Source organism: Danio rerio, chromosome 9 (genome assembly GCF_049306965.1).
Source record: "Danio rerio strain Tuebingen ecotype United States chromosome 9, GRCz12tu, whole genome shotgun sequence".
NCBI classification, from domain to species: domain Eukaryota; kingdom Metazoa; phylum Chordata; class Actinopteri; order Cypriniformes; family Danionidae; genus Danio; species Danio rerio.
Window position 1 is genome coordinate 1,090,001 of NC_133184.1, and position 20,597 is coordinate 1,110,597.

Consider the following 20,597-nt stretch of genomic DNA (forward strand, 5'->3'; position numbering starts at 1 on the left):
GGTAACCATTGACATCCATAATAGAAAAACAAATACAATGGAATTCGATAGTTTCAGTTTTTCTCAACATTCTTCTCAATATCTTCTTTATTGTTCAACAGAAATATGAACTCATAAAGGTTTAACACAAGTAAAGGATGAGTAAACGATGACAGAATTTTAATTTGTGTGTGAACTGCATCTTAAAGTGTTTTGTGTGTCCTCAGGATCAACATTTGCACAACTTCTTCCATCACTGTGAGAGTCTTGAGGGTCAGTCAGGAGGAGAGCTGGTCAAATACCTGAAGGTGCTTCTGTTTCTCCTTCATCTGGACCTTTGAGATCGCTATGGCTTGAAATTCGTCTCTCACACTGTGTGTGTGTGTGTGTGTGTGTGTGTGTGTGTGTGTGTGTGTGTGTGTGTGTGTGTGTGTGTGTGTGTGTGTGTGTGTGTGTGTGTGTGTGTGTGTGTTCAGAGTCTGCATGCGATGGAGGCTCATGTGATGGTCAAGTTTTTACCCACGCTGCTGAATCAGCTGTTTCGAGTGCTCACCAGTTTTGGACAGGACGATGTTGCTGTCAACGTCACCAGGTCTGTTCTTCAGTCTGATTTGACTAGTATCTACATATTATTAGGGATTATTTTATTATTTTTAGATGCATTTAATATTCTACATTTCGAAATTGTTCAATATTTGGACTCGAAACAATACAAAAATTCTTAAATTAAAAAGCATTATTTGCTGTTTTGTGAGTTTTTTTTATATCTATTTATTAATATTCATTATTTATTTATTTTATTATTTATTTTTAATTATTTATTTGTTTATTTATTTTATTTTTTATTTTTATGTGTATTTTTTTATCATTTTTATTTTTTTATTTTACATTTATTTTATTTAAAAAATAAGTTATTTATTTATTTTATTTATAATTTTTACATTTTTATTAATTATTTATGTATTTTTTTATTTATTGTATGATTTATTTAATTGTTTATTTTTATATATTGTTTTTATTTTCTTTGTATTTAAATTTTTTACATTCTTTTATTATTATTTTTTTATTACTTTTATTATTTTTTTATAATTATATAATTTATTAATTTATTTATTATTAGTTAATTAATAATTATTTTGTTTATTATTTATTTATTTATTTATTTATTTATTTATTTATTTATTATTTTTATAATTTTATTGCCAAGGCAACATTTTTAATTTTTAACTGTACATTAAATTTTACTGTAATTTAATATTAAAATGTAAAATTAAATGTTTATATTTTCAGTTTTCAATATTTTATTTTGTAACTTGGTTATGAGTTTTTTTGTTTTGTTTTATTAACTAAATAAAAATGTGCATAATTTTTATTTAAATTATTTGAGTTTTCTCAAATTTTTGTTGCTTTTTTGCAGCAACAAAGTTTTTAAGTTTGGTGCCTAATCATAACCTTATTGCAACCATATTTCACATTTATGTTGAGTTTAATTTCCTGATGTAGTTTTCTGTGATGAATGTGTGTTTCTCAGGGTAATGATTCACGTGGTGTCTCAATGTCATGAGGAGAGTCTGGAGCATCACCTGCGCTCATATGTGAAGGTGAACAGCGTTTCTCTGTGTTCATAATGAATATTAACACCTCTCACACTGCTCATCATCTCTCTTCTCTTGTTTGCGCAGTATGTTTTGAAGACTGAGACTAATTTGAGCAATGGTAAAACCGTCCACGAGGAGCTGGCGAAAGCCATGACCGCCATCCTGAAACCCTCCACTGACTTCCTGACCAGCAACAAACTGCTGAAGGTACACAGTACACTAGCTTTAGTATGTTTCATCTGTGTAGACTGTTAAAAAAGAGCTAGTAAAGAAAAAATGTAAAGATATTCTATGATGCCCCTTTTACAAGAAAATATAAGCCTCCAGAATGTAGTGAAAGTGTGTGTGCGTGTGTTTGAACTAAAAATACGTCATTTATTACCTTGTGTTGCAAGAAAACCGTCTTAAGTGGAAGCAAAATGATCATGTTCATGTGTGTCTTACACTTAAAAGCACTGTTCAGCCAAAACGTCAAGTTCTGTCATCATTTCCTCATCAAGATATACTGAAGAATGCTGGCCAAAAACAACAGCCATAGTGTTTTGTGTTCCTACTACAGAAATCAATGTCCAACATTCTTCAGACTATCTGGTTTTGTGTTTAACAGAAGACAGAAAAAGATTTGGGCTTTTTCACTTTCGGGTGCTCTCCCCTTTAAGTGTATCTCTAATAAGAGCCTAAAAGTCACCTGAACTGAAATGATCCTCTCTCATTTTGAGTTGATGAGAAGTTTAGTAATGTCAGTGTGTTTTCTCAGCGAGCAGTGATGATGGTGTCATGTGTCAGAGGAGGACTGTACTGAATGTTTTGCTATCGTCTTTCTCCTCCAGTACTCCTGGTATTTCTTTGAGGTTTTGGTCAAGTCTATGGCTCAGTTCCTGATGGAGACGGGCAAGAATAAGGTCAGTCTAAAAGTGAACATCCCTTTTAATATAACATTATAGTGCATCAGTGGTCTCTCTTTTATCAGTGGTGGTAATTTTCCTATTCGTTTTTCCAATATAGAGTTGTAAGTTATAAACCAAAGCAGACAGCTACACTTAAAATAATGTTTACGAAATTATGTTTATAAAATGGCAAAATTACCACCTGGGTTATTTATTTATTTGTTTCTTTGTTTGTTTGATTGATTTTTTAATAAATTTTTTAATTGATTTTATTTTACTATATTTTAATAAAATTAATATTTTTTATTTCTTCTTTATTTATTTAATTTTATTTTTTTATTCTTTATTTTTTATTTTTATTTATTTTAGTATATTTTTATTATATTTATTTATTATCCATATTTTATTTTTTATTTAATTGTATTTATTCATTATTTATTTTTTCAATGTGATTTAAATTCTATTGATTTGTTTGTTTATCTGTTTATTTTACTTTATTTATTCGATTTTTATTTATTTATTTATTATTTAATTATGTTTTTTATTGCATTTTATTACCTTATTTATTTAGTTAGTTAGTTAGTTAGTTAGTTAGTTAGTTAGTTAGTTAGTTATGTATTACAGTTAAATCCAGAAATAAACAATAAGTGCTTCAGGTGTAATAGATGTGACGGTGCTCTCTGGATAAGGGATTCATATAGATACATGAGAAATCAACTATGTTTATAAAATGTAAAAATGACCACTTGGGTTATTTATTTATTTATTTGTTAGATTTTTTATTTAATTTTTAAATTGTATTTTAATTAAATTAATATCTATTTTTTATTTCTTCTTTATTTGTTTCATTTTATTTAGTTATTTTTGTATTCTTTATTATTTATTTAATTGTATTTATTTATTTGTTTTATTATATTTTTATTTACTTTTATTTATTTATAATATATATTTTTATTTTTTATTTAATTGCATTTATTCATTACTTATTTATATTATTCAGTTATATTTCATTTTATTTATCTATTTCATTTTATTTTATTAATTTTTCAATGTAATTCTAATTCTATTTATTTGTTTGTTTGTCTGTTTATTTTACTTTATTTGATATTTTTTATTTATTTGTTATTTTATTAGTTTATTTTTTATTTAATTAATTAATTCTTAATTTATTTAGAGTTAGTTAGTTACTGTTTATTTATTAGTTATGTATTACAGTTAAATCCAGAAATAAACAATAAGTGCTTCTGGTGTAATAGTGTCTGTGTTCTTTGGATAAGGTATTCTTAAAGATAAACAAGAAATTTATTATATTTATAAAATGTAAAAATGACCACCTGGTTTGTTTATTTATTTATTTATTTATTTATTTATTCTTTATTTCTTTTTTAAATTAAATTAAATTAATACATTTTTAAAATGTAATTATAATTGCATTTGTTTGTTTGTTTGTCATTATTTATTTTTGTTTATTTATTTAGAGTTAGTTAGTTAACATTTAAGTATTAGTTATATTTTATAGTTAATTCCAAAATCAGACACAAAGTGTTTCAGGTGTAATAGATGTGTCGGTGCCTTTAGATAAGGGGTTCATAAAGATACACAAGAGATCATAATAAGGGCACTCGAAAAATAGGTGCAAAAGCCTTTATTGGCATGACCATTGCTTTATAAAACAGCCCTATAGTGCAGCGCTCCTACACTTGCCTTTATCAGGGTTGAGCAGGTTTTTTAACGATGGCCATGTCAATAAAGGCTTTTTTACTTGTTCTGTTTGCTTTTCTAGTGGCTTGTTTATTTCATGTTCCTTGTGTATTGTTTCACTATGGGGAAAGTGAATGGTGTTCATTAAACTACATGTGTGAGATGTTTGTCCTCTGCTTCAGGTGTCCAGGAACCAGCGATTCTCAGCCTCCTTTTATCACTCTGTGGAGACGCTGGTGACTTTACTGATGCCTCACATCACACAGAAATGCAAGGAAAACCTGGAAGCCACACGAAACGCCAACCACAGCCTCGCCGTCTTCATCAAGGTCAGATTTAGATGCTGTCCTGCAATAATGTGCTGCAATAGGGCTAAATGCATGGCGAGTGTTTCTTCCCCTGCAGGTAAACTTCTGGTGAATGGTTAACGTGACGGTTTTTCAGTTTCATACGGTTCCTTTTACAGCATCGATGTTAAAATATAATCAGTTCAATAGACTCATTTAGTTGTTCAAGTGTGTTTACATGATCACTCTCCTTCAGTAAAACACAACTGTACTGTGTGTGTGTGTGTGTTTTTCACAGCGTTGCTTTACTTTCATGGACCGAGGGTTTGTTTTCAAGCAGATCAACAACTACATCACCTGCTTCACGCCTGGAGACTCAAAGGTCAGTTACTGCTGATCATGATGCCCTATATCTATTTTACTTCAAAGGGCAGCTATTATGCAGATCTCACTCTTATAAGGGGTTTAACCCCAGTTGTGTGTCAGCAGTGTGTGAATATCTCCATCCTCTAATGCACTGCATGTATTAATTGTGTTTGTTCTAATCAGACTTGATGAAAGCAGTCTGCAGAAACACTTTGATTGACACTCTCCCTTTGTATGATGTCATCAGAGGGGGAAAGCCCCGCCCACTAATGCCCATCTCTCCCTCATTAGCATAGGATGCTGGTTTTGTTTTGAATCTGCCACTATGCTGACACACAGGCATTCATAGCTCCGCCCTTTTCTGAAAAATCTCATTTGCATTTAAAGCGACAGTCACCAAAACACCACAATTAGGATCAAAGCCTGAAAGGGTCAGTTTCAGAGAGCTAGAGAACATTATCTGTGTGATATTTTCAGCTCAAACTTCACACACACTAGAGAGATCAGAGATGTATTTTACATGTTTACATTTCCATTAACATCCAAAAAGGCACATAATAAGTCACCTTTAAATGCATATAACATCTCCATATATACTGTACGTTGTTTTCTTGTCTGTCTCTCTGTTTCTCAGACGCTGTATGAGTTTAAGTTTGAGTTTCTGAAGGTGGTCTGCAATCATGAGCACTATATTCCTCTCAATCTGCCCATGCCGTTCGGGAAGGGTCGAATCCAGCGCTTTCAAGGTGATCCATCCCTAAAATTTTCATTATTCGCCCTCCTGTGAATGTGTTTTCTTTTTAATTATTTTCCTAATGATGTTGAACAGATTCAGGAGTTTTTCACATTATTTCCTCTAATATTTGTTCTTCTGGAGAAAGTCTGATTTGTTTATTTTTTGCTAGAATAAAAGCAGTTTTTAATTGTTTTAAAGCCATGTTAAGTTCAATATTATTCGCCCCTTCAGCAATATTAGTGTTGGATTGTCTCCAGAACAAACCACTGTTATACAATGACTTGCCTAATTACCCTAACTTTACCCTAATTACCCTAGTGAAGCCTTTACATGTCACTTTAAGCTGAACACTAGTGTCTTGAAGAATATCTAGTCTAATATTATTTACTGTCATCATGACAAAGAGAAAATAAATCAGCTATTAGAGATGGGTTATTAACCAGTTAAACTCTGCTGCTATTTGGGGATTTCCGCCTGGATTTTGCCTACCCAGATTTAAAAGCTTCCCAAATCCACATGCAGAGGTTTAAATGCAAAAATGTGGTATCATTTTGAAGAAAACCCTTTGAATTTTCATAAAACACTACTGAAAGTGTTTTAAATAAATGTATATGTTGTCTATGTTATAATAAACACCTAAAAAAAGAGGCGCTTTTTGAAAAAAGAGAAATGTCTCCACCATAATCTATGCAGAAGTTATTGTGTTCCAGCTGATGAGAGGTGCTGTACACGCCACAGGGAGCGATCATTGTTTACATATTTCACTATTCTTTTGTCTGATCAAACATAATTCACTGTGTTATGACCATGTCAGACATATAAATGGATTACTTATGCACATCAGCTCAAAAACAGAGGAGAATGGCCCTGAAGCGCACAGCATAAGGTAAGAGATGAGCTGTCTGTGCTATCTGGGGCTGCTTATTGATCATAAATGTATTGTTTTCATTTCTGCGCCATGGAGACACCGAGATTCATTTGAAAACAGTTTGATATGTGAATATAATTCAGTAAAAAGAGTGCTAGAACCGTATGAGCACCGGCAACAGCTTTCATTTGAGCTATAACTTGTACATGTGTCATTTATGAACCATATGAAAATGAACCAATGTTCAATATCAAGCTCGGGTATCCAAAATACTATATACATTAAATAACTTTTGTACAGTAGAATAAAAACCAAAGTGATGCAGATATGTGCATAAAATATAGATTCTACACTTTCAAAAGAAACCACTTACGGGGGTCTGGTGCAATGCTGGCCCTTTAAATCTTAAAGCGAAAGTCGATGACAACACGGACGCGGTACCGGGTCAGCGGAGTTTAACTGGTTAAACTATTATAATGTGTTGAACAATATCTGCTCTCCGTTAAACAGAAATTGGGAAAAGATATACAGGAGGGCTCATAATTCTGACTTCAGCTGTATTTCGCTGCTCTCTGCTTTACTATCTCATTGAAAAGTCGGAGTGTGCGCATGTTAAAGCATGTTTCCCCTCATCAATGTGCCAGATCTGCAGCTGGATTACTCTCTGACGGATGATTTCTGCAAGAATCACTTTGTGGTGGGTCTGCTGCTGCGGGAGGTGAGCGCAGCCGTGCAGGAGTGCAGAGACATCCGGCAGATCAGCATAGCAGTGCTCAAAAACCTGATGATCAAACACGCTTTCGACGACCGATACTGCACCAAGGTGTGTGTGTGTGTGTGTCCATGTTTTTGTGACATATCAGGACACAAATCTGTATTATGACAATGGTATGACACAGGTATTACAAGAAGGTGGTGAAATATGAGGACATTGCTGTCCTCATTTCTCAAAAAGCTTCTAAATAACACAGAATGAGTTTATTTAGTAAGAAAAACTGCAGTTTCCACTGAGGGTTGGGCTTAGGGGCAGGGTGGGGTTAGGGCAAGCAGTATAAAAACAATAGAAACCTATGTAATGTCCCCACAATTCACAGAAACAAACATGTGTGTGTGTTAATATAAGCATGTGCTAATCATGATGTGTGTGTGTGCAGGCTCAGCAGGCTCGTCTGGTGACGCTGTATCTGCCAGTGTTCAGTCTCCTGCTGGATAATGTGCACAGGTTCAGCATCAGCACAGAAGCGGCTCCGCTCAGTCAGATCAACAGCGTAAGACTGACCTCTAGTGTTTGTTTAGAGTACAAGCTGTTTTAATTCATTAACGCTGGGATTGAATCGTATTGAATTGCAGCACATCAGTCAGAAGTAACGGTTATGGAATATATACATTATACAGTCATGGTTTCTACATTTAAACTCTTATTTCTATCGTCAATCTATCGTCTATCGTCAAAGAATACTGAACAAAACTTTCATATTTTCTCGAGGGATACTTTAAATATATGTGATATTTGATATTTTTGTTGTGATAACTAGGGAAGAGGATTAGGGCCAAGCTGTTATAAAAAAATAAAAGCATTTTGAGATTAAAGTCATTATAATGTGAGATTAAACTTGATTACACTCAGTTACAAGTTTATCACAAATTAAACGTTGAGAATGATTTCATTGCATTTTAGGAATAAAGTTTGGTGTTTAGAAAAAGATTTCAGGAATTTAAAAAATGTTTTGAATAAATTCCGACTAAAAAGTTTTTTTGGGGGAGAAAAATAAAAAAATATATATAATAACAATTTACTAATTTATTAATAAAGAATAAGAGATTTAAACTTAAGATAAAAGTCATTATAATGTGAGAATAAATATTAAATAAAAAATATTATTCATGTTTTATGGAAGAGGCCAAGCAATAATAAAAAAAAATAATGTTGAAAACCATTAACCATTGACTTCCATAGTGTTTGTTTTAATGGAAGTCAATGGTTGCCGGTTTCCTACATGCTTCAAAGTATCTTCGTTAGTTTTCAACAGAGGAAAGAAACTCCTAAAGGTTTGGAAACACTTGAGAGAGAGTTAATAGTCAGTAAATTTAATTTTTGTGTGAACTGGCCCTTTAATTTTGAGAAAGACCTCTTATTAAATCTGATATTCAGACTGATTTCTCTGTGTTTTTTTTCAGAATGGCCGTGATGATCATTTAATGACGCCTCACAAAACTGCGGGCAGTCCAGTGGACGGTGGCCTGCATAAAGAGCTGTTTGGAGTGATTTCAGGAACAGGTGAGACGCCGTCACAATTAACCACAATACGACATGCAGTGTGTCAGTTCTCTCTGAAAGTACTGATCATGCTGCTTTTAACGTGTATGGAAAAATATGCAAATTACATATATTACACACAAGTTCATGTTTAGATTTTAAATAAAGAACATGTATTTAACGCCATATATCAGATGCATGTGCAGGGTTTCATTCACAGCTTTACTTTATGAGCCTAATCAGATATGACACTAAATGATAAAAAAGCACATTTGTTTTTGTTTTTTATTGGTTGTTCATTTAAAAATTAAATATTTCTAATTTCCTTATTTGATATGTCAGGCTTAACAGAGTTAGAGTAATGCTGTGCACACTGATATCCTGAGTATATGACTGTAGTGTACAGATGTGTTGATGTGTGTTGTGTTTGTCAGTGTCTCCGCTCAGCCACAGCTCTGTTCGGCACACGGACTCACGCAACTCTTTGATTAGCACTGACTCTGGAAACGGCCAATCAGAGCGCAGCAATGAAAAGCCACACCCCCTCGACAAGGTAACGCCGACTCGCATTGTGTTTGCATTATTTATGTTGAATTTCTGTGCTACTGCGGTGTGTGTTTGTGTGTGTGTGTGTGTGTGTGATTCTAGAATTGCAGTTATATGTCTTGTATCAGAGATAAACTTTATTAATTTTAAACAACAATGAATCAGTTTTGAATAATTACACAAATTATATCAAGTTGTCTTTGTTTTAATATTTGTTTGTGTATTTAGGGAAAATTGTTTATGTCAAGTATTATTGTAAACCTAGTTACCTTCAACTTGGTTGCATCAATTCTAACGTCAATTTGGTTACGTCACTTTGGTTATAACAATTTTGTTATTGTCAACTCCGTTATCGTCAACTTGGTTGCGTCAACCCTTTTATCATCAATTTGGTTACGTCAACCACATTGCGCCAATTTTGTTATTGTCAGCTCTGTTAACATCAATTCCGTTTCCATCAACTCTGTTATCATCAACTTGTGTATGGTCAACTCCGTTATTGTCAACTCCATCATCAACTGGATTGTCATTAAATCGGTTATCATCTATTCTGTTATCCTCATTCGGTTATTCTCAACTTAGTTATTGTCATTTTAGTTACGTCAACTCTGTTATCACCAGCTTGGTTACATCAACTCTGTTATCGTCAAAATCGGGAATCATCAACTCTGTTTTCATCAACTCTGTTATCATCAAGTCCGTTGCAATCAAATGTTACTGTCAACTCTGTTACATCAACTCTGTTACCGTCAACTTGGATATCGTCAACTCCGTTACATCAACTCTGTTATTGTCAACTCTGTTTCCATTAACTCCGTTACTGTCAACTCCGTTATCGTCAACTCTGTTACCGTCAACTCCGTTATCGTCAACTTGGATATCGTCAACTCGGTTATCGTCAACTGCGTTACATCAACTCTGTTACCGTCAACTTGGATATCGTCAACTCCGTTACATCAACTCTGTTATTGTCAACTCTGTTTCCATTAACTCCGTTACTGTCAACTCCGTTATCGTCAACTCTGTTACCGTCAACTCCGTTACCGTCAACTTGGTTATCGTCAACTTCGTTACATCAACTCTGTTATTGTCAACTCTGTTACCGTCAACTCCGTTATCGTCAACTCCGGTATCGTCAACTCTGTTATCGTCAACTCTGTTATCGTCAACTCAGTTATCGTCAACTGCGTTACATCAACTCTGTTACTGTCAACTTGGTTATCCTCAACTCCGTTACATCAACTCTGTTATTGTCAACTCTGTTACCGTCAACTCCGTTATCGTCAACTCCGTTATCATCAACTTGGATATCGTCAACTCGGTTATCGTCAAATCGGTTATCGTCAAATCGGTTACATCAACTCTGTTATTGTCAACCTTGTTATCGTCAACTCTGTTATCGTCAACTCCAATACCATCAACTTGGTTGTATCAACTCAGTTATCAATTTGGTTATTGTCACCTGGATTATCGTTACATCCGTTACACTAAACTTGTTTATGTCAATTACGTTACGTAAACTCCGTTAAGTCAACTTTGTTACGTCAACTTTGTTATTGTCAACTCTGTTATCGTTAACTCTTTAAAAAGTTTAATAATAAGGCAAACTACTAGTAACATAATCAAATGTTCCCTGTCAAATTTAAGCATTTGTAATATTTTAAATCAATAATGGATTCAGTTTACTGTAAATGATACAGTTGTTGCACATCCAGTTTAAATGCTTGAAATATACCTGCAATTCTGGAATGAGACGAGTGTGTGTGTATATATACTTGTGTGTGGGTGTGTGTGTGTGTGTATGTGTGTGTGTGTGTGTGTAAATATATTTGTGTCTGTTTGTGTGTGTGTTAATCTGTGCTTGTGTGCCGTCCAGCGGGAGGGTTTCAGGCGCCGTCACTCTGCCAGTATGCTGCGTTTCTTTACTGACTCAGAGGAGACGCCGCTGTCTGCCCGTCTCAAACGCCAGACCATGGACTTCTCTCTGCTGTCCACAGCACCGTCTGAGCAACACACACACCCCACACAAGTATTACATGACCTCTGACCCCTGACCCCTGCAACCTTGACCCCTCAGCACCCATGTGCTTGTGGCTTTACTGCTCCTCCGTTCCCTTAGCCAGAGGACAGTCTTGCAGAATGCAGTTCTGTTGTTTTATATTCATATATTACTTTAAAGCGACAGGCCATCTTCTGCCACTGCACCCCTAAAGTGCCCCTTTTAAGCTATTTGAAGGGTCAGTTCACCCCAAAATGGTCAATTCTGCCATTTACTCACCGTCCACTTGTTCCAAACCTGTTTGTGTTCGTCTCTTCTGTTGAACTCAAATGCAAACTGATCTCTGATAAAGAAGAGGTTAATCAGACGCAGTGTATTGTGGGTAATGTGGAGAAGTGTTTTCATAGTCTCACACACTGAGGATGGTCTGGCAGGGGATCATGGGGGAAATCCTGGCCAGTGCTGTGCTGTGGTAGATGCATTAGCACAAGAGTGTAGACCTTTGTGTTTGTGTGTGTGTGTGTGTGTGTGTGCGTGTGTGTGTGTGTGTGTGTGTGTGTGTGTGTGTGTGTGTGTGTGTGTGTGTGTGTGTGTGCGCGCGCTGCTCTCCTCCTCATCTGTGCTGTCCTGTAGTCAGCTGTTTTGAGTGTCTGCTCTGCATGAATTATGGTGCTTTTGTGCGTCTACGTGCCATTTCTGTCCACACACAGGTGTGTGAGTGTGAATGTGCACGTTTATAACGGTGCTTAGACATGCCTGTGTGTTTACAGCTGCCACAAAAGAATTTGGAAGCATAAGCTCCACTGCACTCCATCAAGCTACATTCACACTGACATGCACTGCAATCACAGGAGGAAACATGACTAGACTGAAAGTCGCTCATTCTTTCTACTAGTTCTACCAGTGTCTTGAAGAATATCTAGTCTAATATTATGTGCTGTCATCATGACAAAGAGAAAAGAAAACAGTTAGTAGAAATGAGTTATTAACACTATTATGTGCAGAAATGTGCAGAAGAAATCTTCCCTCCGTTAAGTATCACAAACTAATTTCGAGATTAGCACATGATATGGTTGAGCACGACTGGCTGCTCATCTGGAATCAGTAATAATCCAATCAGAGTGATCCAGGCATACTATAAATGTTCTCTCCCTACTGCTCTATCTTTGTTTTGGAAGAATCCCCTCTTCCACCCCAACTCCGCCTTTTCCTCCCTTTTCTAAGGGGGAGCTCTCAAGACCAACCTGATCTCGGATCCCCTTATATGCTGTATGACCGGGCGGGAGCCTTGGGCTCAAGTATCTCCAAGCTCAGGGTTCTCTCCTGGGACAGCATGCCAAACCTGCTATAAATGCCATGCATATCTAAAGCCTGGTTTCTACTTCTGCGTCAAGTGACCGGCTTAACCCACAGCGCATGCAACGCCCGTAGCTGTGCATTTATACTTCTGCGCGCTGTCACTATTGGTCTGCATTAACACTTCCGAAACGCTAGTTGGCAGTGAGGTGTAAATGTGTCTCGAGTTTCTTCGCTGGTGTTTTGCTCATTCTGAACACTTCCTGAATGTACAAGTGGCTCAAACTCGCTCATTTTGAGTCAGGAACCGGCAGACGTGCAACAACTTTAACTATGAGGTAAACACAAAACAAAACTTTCCATCCGGAGCTCCTTCACAGGACTCCACACTTGTAAACAATCACTCCATCAGGGTCGCGCTCTCGGTCCCGCCCAGACTCCGAACACGTGCGTTTGACACAGAAGTATAAATCAGCCTTCAGTGGGAACTCTTGAACACATATATATTCATTCATTCATTCATTTTCTTTTCAGCTTAGTCCCTTTATTAATCTGGGATTGCCGCAATGGCATGAACCGCCAACTTATCCAGCATATGTTTTACGCAGCAGATGCCCTTCCAGCTGCAACCCATCACTGGGAAACACCCATACACACTCACACACACACTCATACACTATATTCCCCTATAGCGCATGTGTTTAGACTGTGAAGGAGGAAACCCACACCAACACGGGAAGAACATGCAAACTCCACACAGATATGCCAACTGACCCAGCTGAGGCTTAAACCAGTGACCTTCTTGCTGTGAGGCAACTGTGCTACCCACTGCAACCCCCCACCCCTGCCCCTACATATATATATATATATATATATATATATATATATATATATATATATATATATATATATATATATATATATATATATATGTATATATATATATATAAATGTATATATAAAAAAAAAAATATATATATATATATATATATTATTATTTTTTTTCCCAGAGATGGGTTGCCAGAGATAGGTTGTGGCTGGAAGGGCATCCGCTGCGTAAAAACTTGCTGGATAAGTTACCGGTTCATTCCGCCGTGGAGACCCCGGATTAATAAAGGGACTAAGCCGACAAGAAAATGAATAAATGAATATATATATATATATATATATATATATATATATATATATATATATATATATATATATATATATATATATATATATATATATATATATATATATATATATATATATATATATATATATATATAATTTAAAGTTTTTGCATTCCATATAGCAAAGAGTATGTGTGTAACATTTGTTTTTTTAAATAAAAAGTCTTCAAATGTAAACAACTTATTAAAAAAACATCCCACAATGTAAATGAGTTGTCATTTATTAAGAATATGTCAATAACTCAATTAGAATAGAACCTTAAATAGAACCTTAACATTCTAATATGATGATATGTCATATTATGACGATGTATACAGTTGAGGTCAGAATTATTAGACCCCCTGTTTATTTTTTTCCCCAATTTCTGAACACACTTCTGCACATAATAGTTTAATAACTCATTTCTAATATCTGATTTATTTTCTCTTTGTCATGATGACAGTAAATAATATTAGACTAGATATTCTTCAGGACACTAGTGTTCAGCTTAAAGTGACATGTAAAGGCTTCACTAGGGTAATTAGGGTAAAGTTAGGGTAATTAGGCAAGTCATTGTATAACAGTGGTTTGTTCTGGAGACAATCCAACACTAATATTGCTGAAGGGGCGAATAATATTGACCTTAACATGGTGTTTAAAAATGTTTACACTGTTTTTTTTGGTCAAATAGTAAGGTGTTTAAGTACATTTCTGTCATCAGAAATTTGAAAAGAACGTATGCTGGGTTTTTTCCCTTTAGGAAAGTGTGAATTTGGTGTCCAGATGTTTCCAGATCCTTCAGTGGGCTGTAAATGTGTAATGTGTGTGTGTGTGTGTGTTTTTCTCTGATGGTGTGTGTTGTGTGTCTCAGTGTCACACTGCTGCTGCTGCTGCTGTTCTGGCCGGTTCTTTACTGCGCTCTGATAAACTGGACCAGTCTGAGGTCAAGAGTGTGTTGATGTGTTTCCTGCATGTGCTGAAGAGCATGTCTGAAGGTACACACACTCATGCACACAGACACATATGCGCACATGCGCACGCACACCTGTACACATTCATGCACACCCACGCACTCATGCACACACGCTCATTCACACACTTATACATGCATGCACATACACATACACACATGCACAAACACATCTACACACTGATGCACACAAACAAACACGCACATGCACACACACATGCACACGCATACGAATATGCACATGCACACACACACATACGCACATGCACACTCATATACACACAAACACATGCACACACTCACACAGTGGATTTGCTTTTTGTATTGTATCATGTACAAGTGTGTTTATTATGTTGGGATGTGTGTGTTTGTGTGCGTGCGTGTGTGTGTGTTAGATGCTCTGTTCAACTACTGGAATAAAGCTTCACCCACAGACCTGATGAACTTCTTCAGTCTGCTGGAGTAAGTGCTGCACACACACAAACTTTGCTGATTCTCATTCTGTACAAATGACATGATCTCATAACCCTAAACACAACACTTACACACACACACACACACACACACACTTCTGTCTGGTCATTAATTTCTCCTCTGTTTTCAGAGTTTGTCTTCATCAGTTCAGATACATGGGAAAGAGACAGATCTCCAGGTAATGTTTATTCATTCATTCATTCATTCATTCATTTTCCTTCAGCTTAGTTCCTTTATTCATTAGAGGTCACCACAGTGGAATGAACTGCCAACTATTCCAGCATTTGTTTTACACAGCGGGTGCCTTTCCAGCTGCAACCCAGCACTAGGAAACACCCATATGCAGTCATTCACGCACACACGGGAAGAACATGCAAACTCCACACAGAAACGCCAACTGACCCAGCCGAGACTTGAACCAGCGACCTTCTTGCTGTGAGGCTGCAGTGCTAACCACTGAGCCACTGTGCCGCCATGTTTATTTATTATAATTATTAATGATAATAATAATTCTTCATATTATTACTGTTATTAGAATTATTATTTTTATTATTATTATTATTATTATTATTATAACAATAATAATATATTTAAAATATTATAAAACAAAATATTATTAATATAACAATAATAATAATAATAATAAATATAACAATAATAATAATAATAATAATAATAATAATAATAATAATTATTATTATTATTATTATTACTAATATTATAATTATTATTATTATTATTATTATTATTATTATTATTATTATTATTGCTATAATAATAACAATAATAATAATAATAATAATAATTATTATTATTATTACTAATATTATAATTATTATTATTATTATTATTAATATTATAATTATTTTCACTATTATTATTGTTGTTGTTATTATTATTATTATTATTATTATTACTTTAATAATAATAATAATAATAATAATTATTATTATTATTATTAGTAGTAGTAGTAGTAGTAGTAGTAGTAGTAGTATTAGTATTATTATAATATATTTAAAATATAAAATATAATATTGTTAGTATAATAATAATAATTATAATAATAATGTAATATTTATTATTGTTACTATTATTATTATTATCACTGTTATTTTAATAATTAATATTATTTATAATATTATAATATTTTATTCATGTTTTTCTTTTTTTATACATACATAATTAAATAAAACACAGAATGAATAATCTACAGAAAGATATGCCATTGTGCTGATGTAAAAATATGTTGGTGTATGTGTGTGTTTGTATGTGTGTGTGCGTGTGTGTGTCAGCAGAACTCTGGAGGGATTGGGGCCGGTGGCTCATGAGCGGCGCTCTCAGACTCTGCCAGTGTCCCGCAGCAGAACTGGAGCTTTACACATGAGACTGCAGCAGCTCAACAGCCTGGACAACTCATACACATACAACCACAGTGAGACACACACACACACACATGCTTCTACACACACAGATGCTTCTACTGTACAGCTCATAGGAGACAATCTGCACTTTTACTCTCAACCTTTTCAAAAGACGTCAGTTTTTATGATTTTTTCGTGTGTTTTTTCGTGTGTGTTTGTGTAGCTTACAGTCATTCAGATGCTGAGGTGTTGAATCAGTGTGTGTTGGAGGGGAATATTGCTACAGAGGTTTGTCTGACAGTTCTGGACACACTGAGCATCTTCATCATGGGCTTTAAGGTCAGACATCACCATCATCACCATCATCATCATCATCATCATCATAAACATAGTCATTCAAGCCTTTAGGAACTCAGCTTTGATAACAGTGTTATGTGTGTGTTTGTGCATTTGTGTATGTGTGTGTTTGTGTTTGTTTGTTTTTATGCTTGTGTGTTAATATGTGTATGTGTGTGTGTGTTCAGACTCAGCTGAGTTTAGATCACGGCCACAATCCCCTGATGAAGAAAGTCTTCCAGGTTCATCTGTGCTTCTTACAAATCAACCAATCAGAGACAGCCCTCAAACAGGTCTTCACTTCCCTGCGCACCTTCATCTACAAGGTCAGTGACACACACACCAACACACACACCATCACAGACACACACGATAAGCACACTGAAAGTGCCTGATGTTGATCCACTCACACTGCTGTATTTTCTGTCTTTTCTGTGTGTATGAATGTATGTGTGTGTGTGTGTGCATGTGTATATTTATGCATGTGTGTGTGCGTATGGATATTTATGTGCATATATATGTGTGTGTGCATGTGTTTATGTATGTATGCATGCATGTGTGTATTTGTGTGTCTGTTCAGTTTCCGTGTACGTTCTTCGAGGGCCGTGCAGACATGTGTGCGCTCTTCTGCTATGAGATCCTGAAGTGCTGTAACTCCAAGCTGAGCTCCATCCGCAGCGACGCCGCGCACCTGCTCTACTTCCTCATGAAGAGCAACTTCGACTACACCGGACGCAAATCCTTCGTGCGCACACACCTGCAGGTGGACAACACACACACACCTTCATCACACCAGTCTGATAAGAGAAGTCTGGGTTCATGCTATTGAGTTAACATGTTGCTTTAAAGGGGAGCTATTATGCAAAAATCACTAATTAAAGGGGTTTAACTCCAGTTGTGTGTCAGCAGTGTGTGAATATCTCCAGCCTCTAATGGTCAGCATGTATTAATTGTGTTTGTTCTAATCAGACTTGATGAAAGCAGTCTGCAGAAACACTGTGATTGACATTCTCCCTTTAAATGATGTCATCAGAAGAGGAAAGCCCCGCCCACTAGTGACAATCTCTCCCTCATTAGCATAGGATGTTAGTCTTGTTTTGAATCTGCCACTATGCTGACACACAGGAATTTGTAGCTCCGCCCTCTTCTAAAAGGAGCACAATCTCATTTGCATTTAAAGCGACAGACACCAAAACACCACAGTTAGGATCAAAGCCTGAAAGGGTCATTTTCAGAGAGCTGGAGAACACTATCTGTGGGGTATTTTCAGCTCAAACTTCACACACACACACACACACACTCTAGAGACAGCAGAGAAGCATCTTGTATATATGGGCATAATAGGCAAAATAGACTAAATGATTTGCCCTTCTGTGATTTATTTACATATGTTTATCTATTGTAATATTTCTCAAGTCATGTTTAACAGAGCAAAGACATTTTTCACAGTATTTCCAGTAATAATACTATTCTGAAGAAAGCCTTATTTTTTTAATTAGGGTTGAATATATAAAAAAATAATAATATTAATAATAATGTAAAAACTGCTAATGTTTAATATTATTATCCCCTCATGGATGTAATTTATTTTTCATGATGTCATTGGTGATCCCGCAGGTGGTGATTGGCGTCAGTCAGCTGATCGCTGATGTCATCGGAATAGGCGGGACGAGATTCCAGCAGTCGCTGTCAATCATCAACAACTGCGCCAACAGTGACAGAACCATCAAGGTTATTATATTCACATTCACACACACACACTGAGGCGTTCACTGTGATTGTGATGCTGGCGGATTTTAATTATAGCGCAGCTGCAGTTTTAGGATTTTGAAGAAATTTACTATTGACATTTAAAGTTGAAGTGCTTTGAAATAGGGCTGTTTGATAAGGGCAAAAGAAACCGATCACGATTTTCTTGAGCAATATTGGGATTTCAGTTTTAATCATTCATTCATTTTCTTGTCGGCTTAGTCCCTTTATTAATCAGGGGTCGCCACAGCAGAATGAACCACCAACTTATCAAGCATGTTTTTACAGTGTATGCCCTTCCAGCTGCAACCTATCTCTGGGAAACTTCCACACACACTCATTCACACTCATACACTACGGACAATTTAGCCTACCCAATTCACCTGCACCGCATGTGTTCAGACTGTGGGGGAAACCGGAGAACCCAGAGGAAACCCACACGAACACAGGGAGAACATGCAAACTCCACACAGAAACGCCAACTGACCAAGCCGAGGCTCAAACCAGCGACCTTCTTGCTGTGAGGCAAGATCTACTGCGCCACTGCGTCGCCCAGAACAACCAATAACATTTAGTTTTATAAGTGCTCTGCCAGTGAAAGTGCTTGAGCTCAAATGCATTAAATTAACAGCCAATGAGAAGAAAGGGGAGGGGCATGTCAGACACTAGAGAGCTTTTGATTGGTCAGAAGATTTGATGAGAGACTGAAGTATGAGCTGATGTGAATAAATCCGTTGATCCATTAAGTGACAAACTACAAGCTTTACTAGTTTATATCAGGTTTATATCATCTAAAGGTGAATTTTGGAGCACACTAGATTATAGATATCCTTTAACTAACATACTGAAATAATAACATCTAGATGACTTTATTTTAATGTCATTGGACCTTTAGTCATATACATTTTTATTTGTTTAGCAGACGGTTTTATACAAAGCATCTGCCACCGCACACACACACACACACACACACACACACACACACACACATGCTCTGTCTGTCTCTCCTGCAGAATACAGCGTTTCCGTCTGATGTGAAAGACCTGACCAAGAAGATCCGCACGGTGCTGATGGCCACGGCGCAGATGAAGGAGCACGAGGGCGACCCGGAGGTTCTGGTGGACCTGCAGTACAGCCTGGCCAAATCCTACGCCAGCACACCTGAGCTGCGCAAGACCTGGCTGGACAGCATGGCACGCATACATGTCAAGAACGGAGACCTGTCTGAGGTGCACACAAACACACACACACATGCACACACACACAGACCTGCCAGAGATTCACACACAAACACACACACGTCCAGAATGGAGACCTACATACATACATACACACACACACACATATATATATATATATATATATATATATATATATATATATATATATATATATATATATATATATATACACACACACACATATACTGTGCGCACACACACAGAAACACTAATTGAGGTGTTTGTATTCTGCAGGCAGCCATGTGTTATGTTCATGTAGCAGCGCTGGTGGCCGAGTATCTGAAGAGGAAAGGTTAGACTCTAATTTTATTTATTTATTTATTTATTTATTTATTTATTTATTTATTTATTTATTTATTTATTTACTTATTTATTTATGTAATTATGTGTTTATTTATGTATGTATTTAGTAATTAATTAATTTTTTATTCATTTATTTATGTGTTTATTAATTTACTTATTTGTTTATTTTTTATGTATTCAATTTATTTATTAATTCTTTTTTTTTAAATATTAATTTATTTATTCATATATGTGTTTGTGTATTTATTTATTTATTTATTCATTTTTCTTTATTTATTTATTCATTTATTTTGTATTTATTTATTTATTTATTTATTTATTTATTTATTTATTTATTTATTTATGTATTCATTTATTTGTTTATTTACGTATTTTTATGTTTTTATGTATTTATTTATTTATTAATTCGTTCCTTTATTTTTTAAATGTATGTATTAATTAATTAATTTATTTATTTAATTATTCACTAATTTATTTATTTTTTTTAT

The 20,597-nt window shown here is 35.3% G+C and overlaps 1 protein-coding gene across 25 annotated transcripts in view; it reads left to right on the plus strand.

The window, feature by feature from the left end:
- The window catches only part of zmp:0000001200, a 107,147-nt gene that overhangs the window by 69,854 nt on the left and 16,696 nt on the right, over window positions 1-20,597 (plus strand). For 8 of the 25 annotated variants that reach the window (XM_073912353.1, XM_073912360.1, XM_073912354.1 and 5 more), the window contains exons 23-44: window positions 207-287; window positions 456-571; window positions 1,511-1,580; window positions 1,662-1,784; window positions 2,408-2,479; window positions 4,348-4,494; window positions 4,751-4,834; window positions 5,453-5,564; window positions 7,067-7,245; window positions 7,577-7,690; window positions 8,601-8,700; window positions 9,114-9,232; window positions 14,547-14,670; window positions 15,041-15,107; window positions 15,250-15,297; window positions 16,415-16,551; window positions 16,704-16,819; window positions 17,005-17,142; window positions 17,397-17,579; window positions 18,434-18,547; window positions 19,579-19,794; window positions 20,041-20,098. In XM_073912353.1, the coding sequence (XP_073768454.1) occupies window positions 207-287; window positions 456-571; window positions 1,511-1,580; window positions 1,662-1,784; window positions 2,408-2,479; window positions 4,348-4,494; window positions 4,751-4,834; window positions 5,453-5,564; window positions 7,067-7,245; window positions 7,577-7,690; window positions 8,601-8,700; window positions 9,114-9,232; window positions 14,547-14,670; window positions 15,041-15,107; window positions 15,250-15,297; window positions 16,415-16,551; window positions 16,704-16,819; window positions 17,005-17,142; window positions 17,397-17,579; window positions 18,434-18,547; window positions 19,579-19,794; window positions 20,041-20,098 (2,518 nt within the window). Of the gene's footprint in view, window positions 1-206; window positions 288-455; window positions 572-1,510; window positions 1,581-1,661; window positions 1,785-2,407; window positions 2,480-4,347; window positions 4,495-4,750; window positions 4,835-5,452; window positions 5,565-7,066; window positions 7,246-7,576; window positions 7,691-8,600; window positions 8,701-9,113; window positions 9,233-11,101; window positions 11,255-14,546; window positions 14,671-15,040; window positions 15,108-15,249; window positions 15,298-16,411; window positions 16,552-16,703; window positions 16,820-17,004; window positions 17,143-17,396; window positions 17,580-18,433; window positions 18,548-19,578; window positions 19,795-20,040; window positions 20,099-20,597 lie in introns of all 25 variants that reach the window. The other 17 variants (XM_073912340.1, XM_073912346.1, XM_073912342.1 and 14 more) reach the window with 3 other exon arrangements.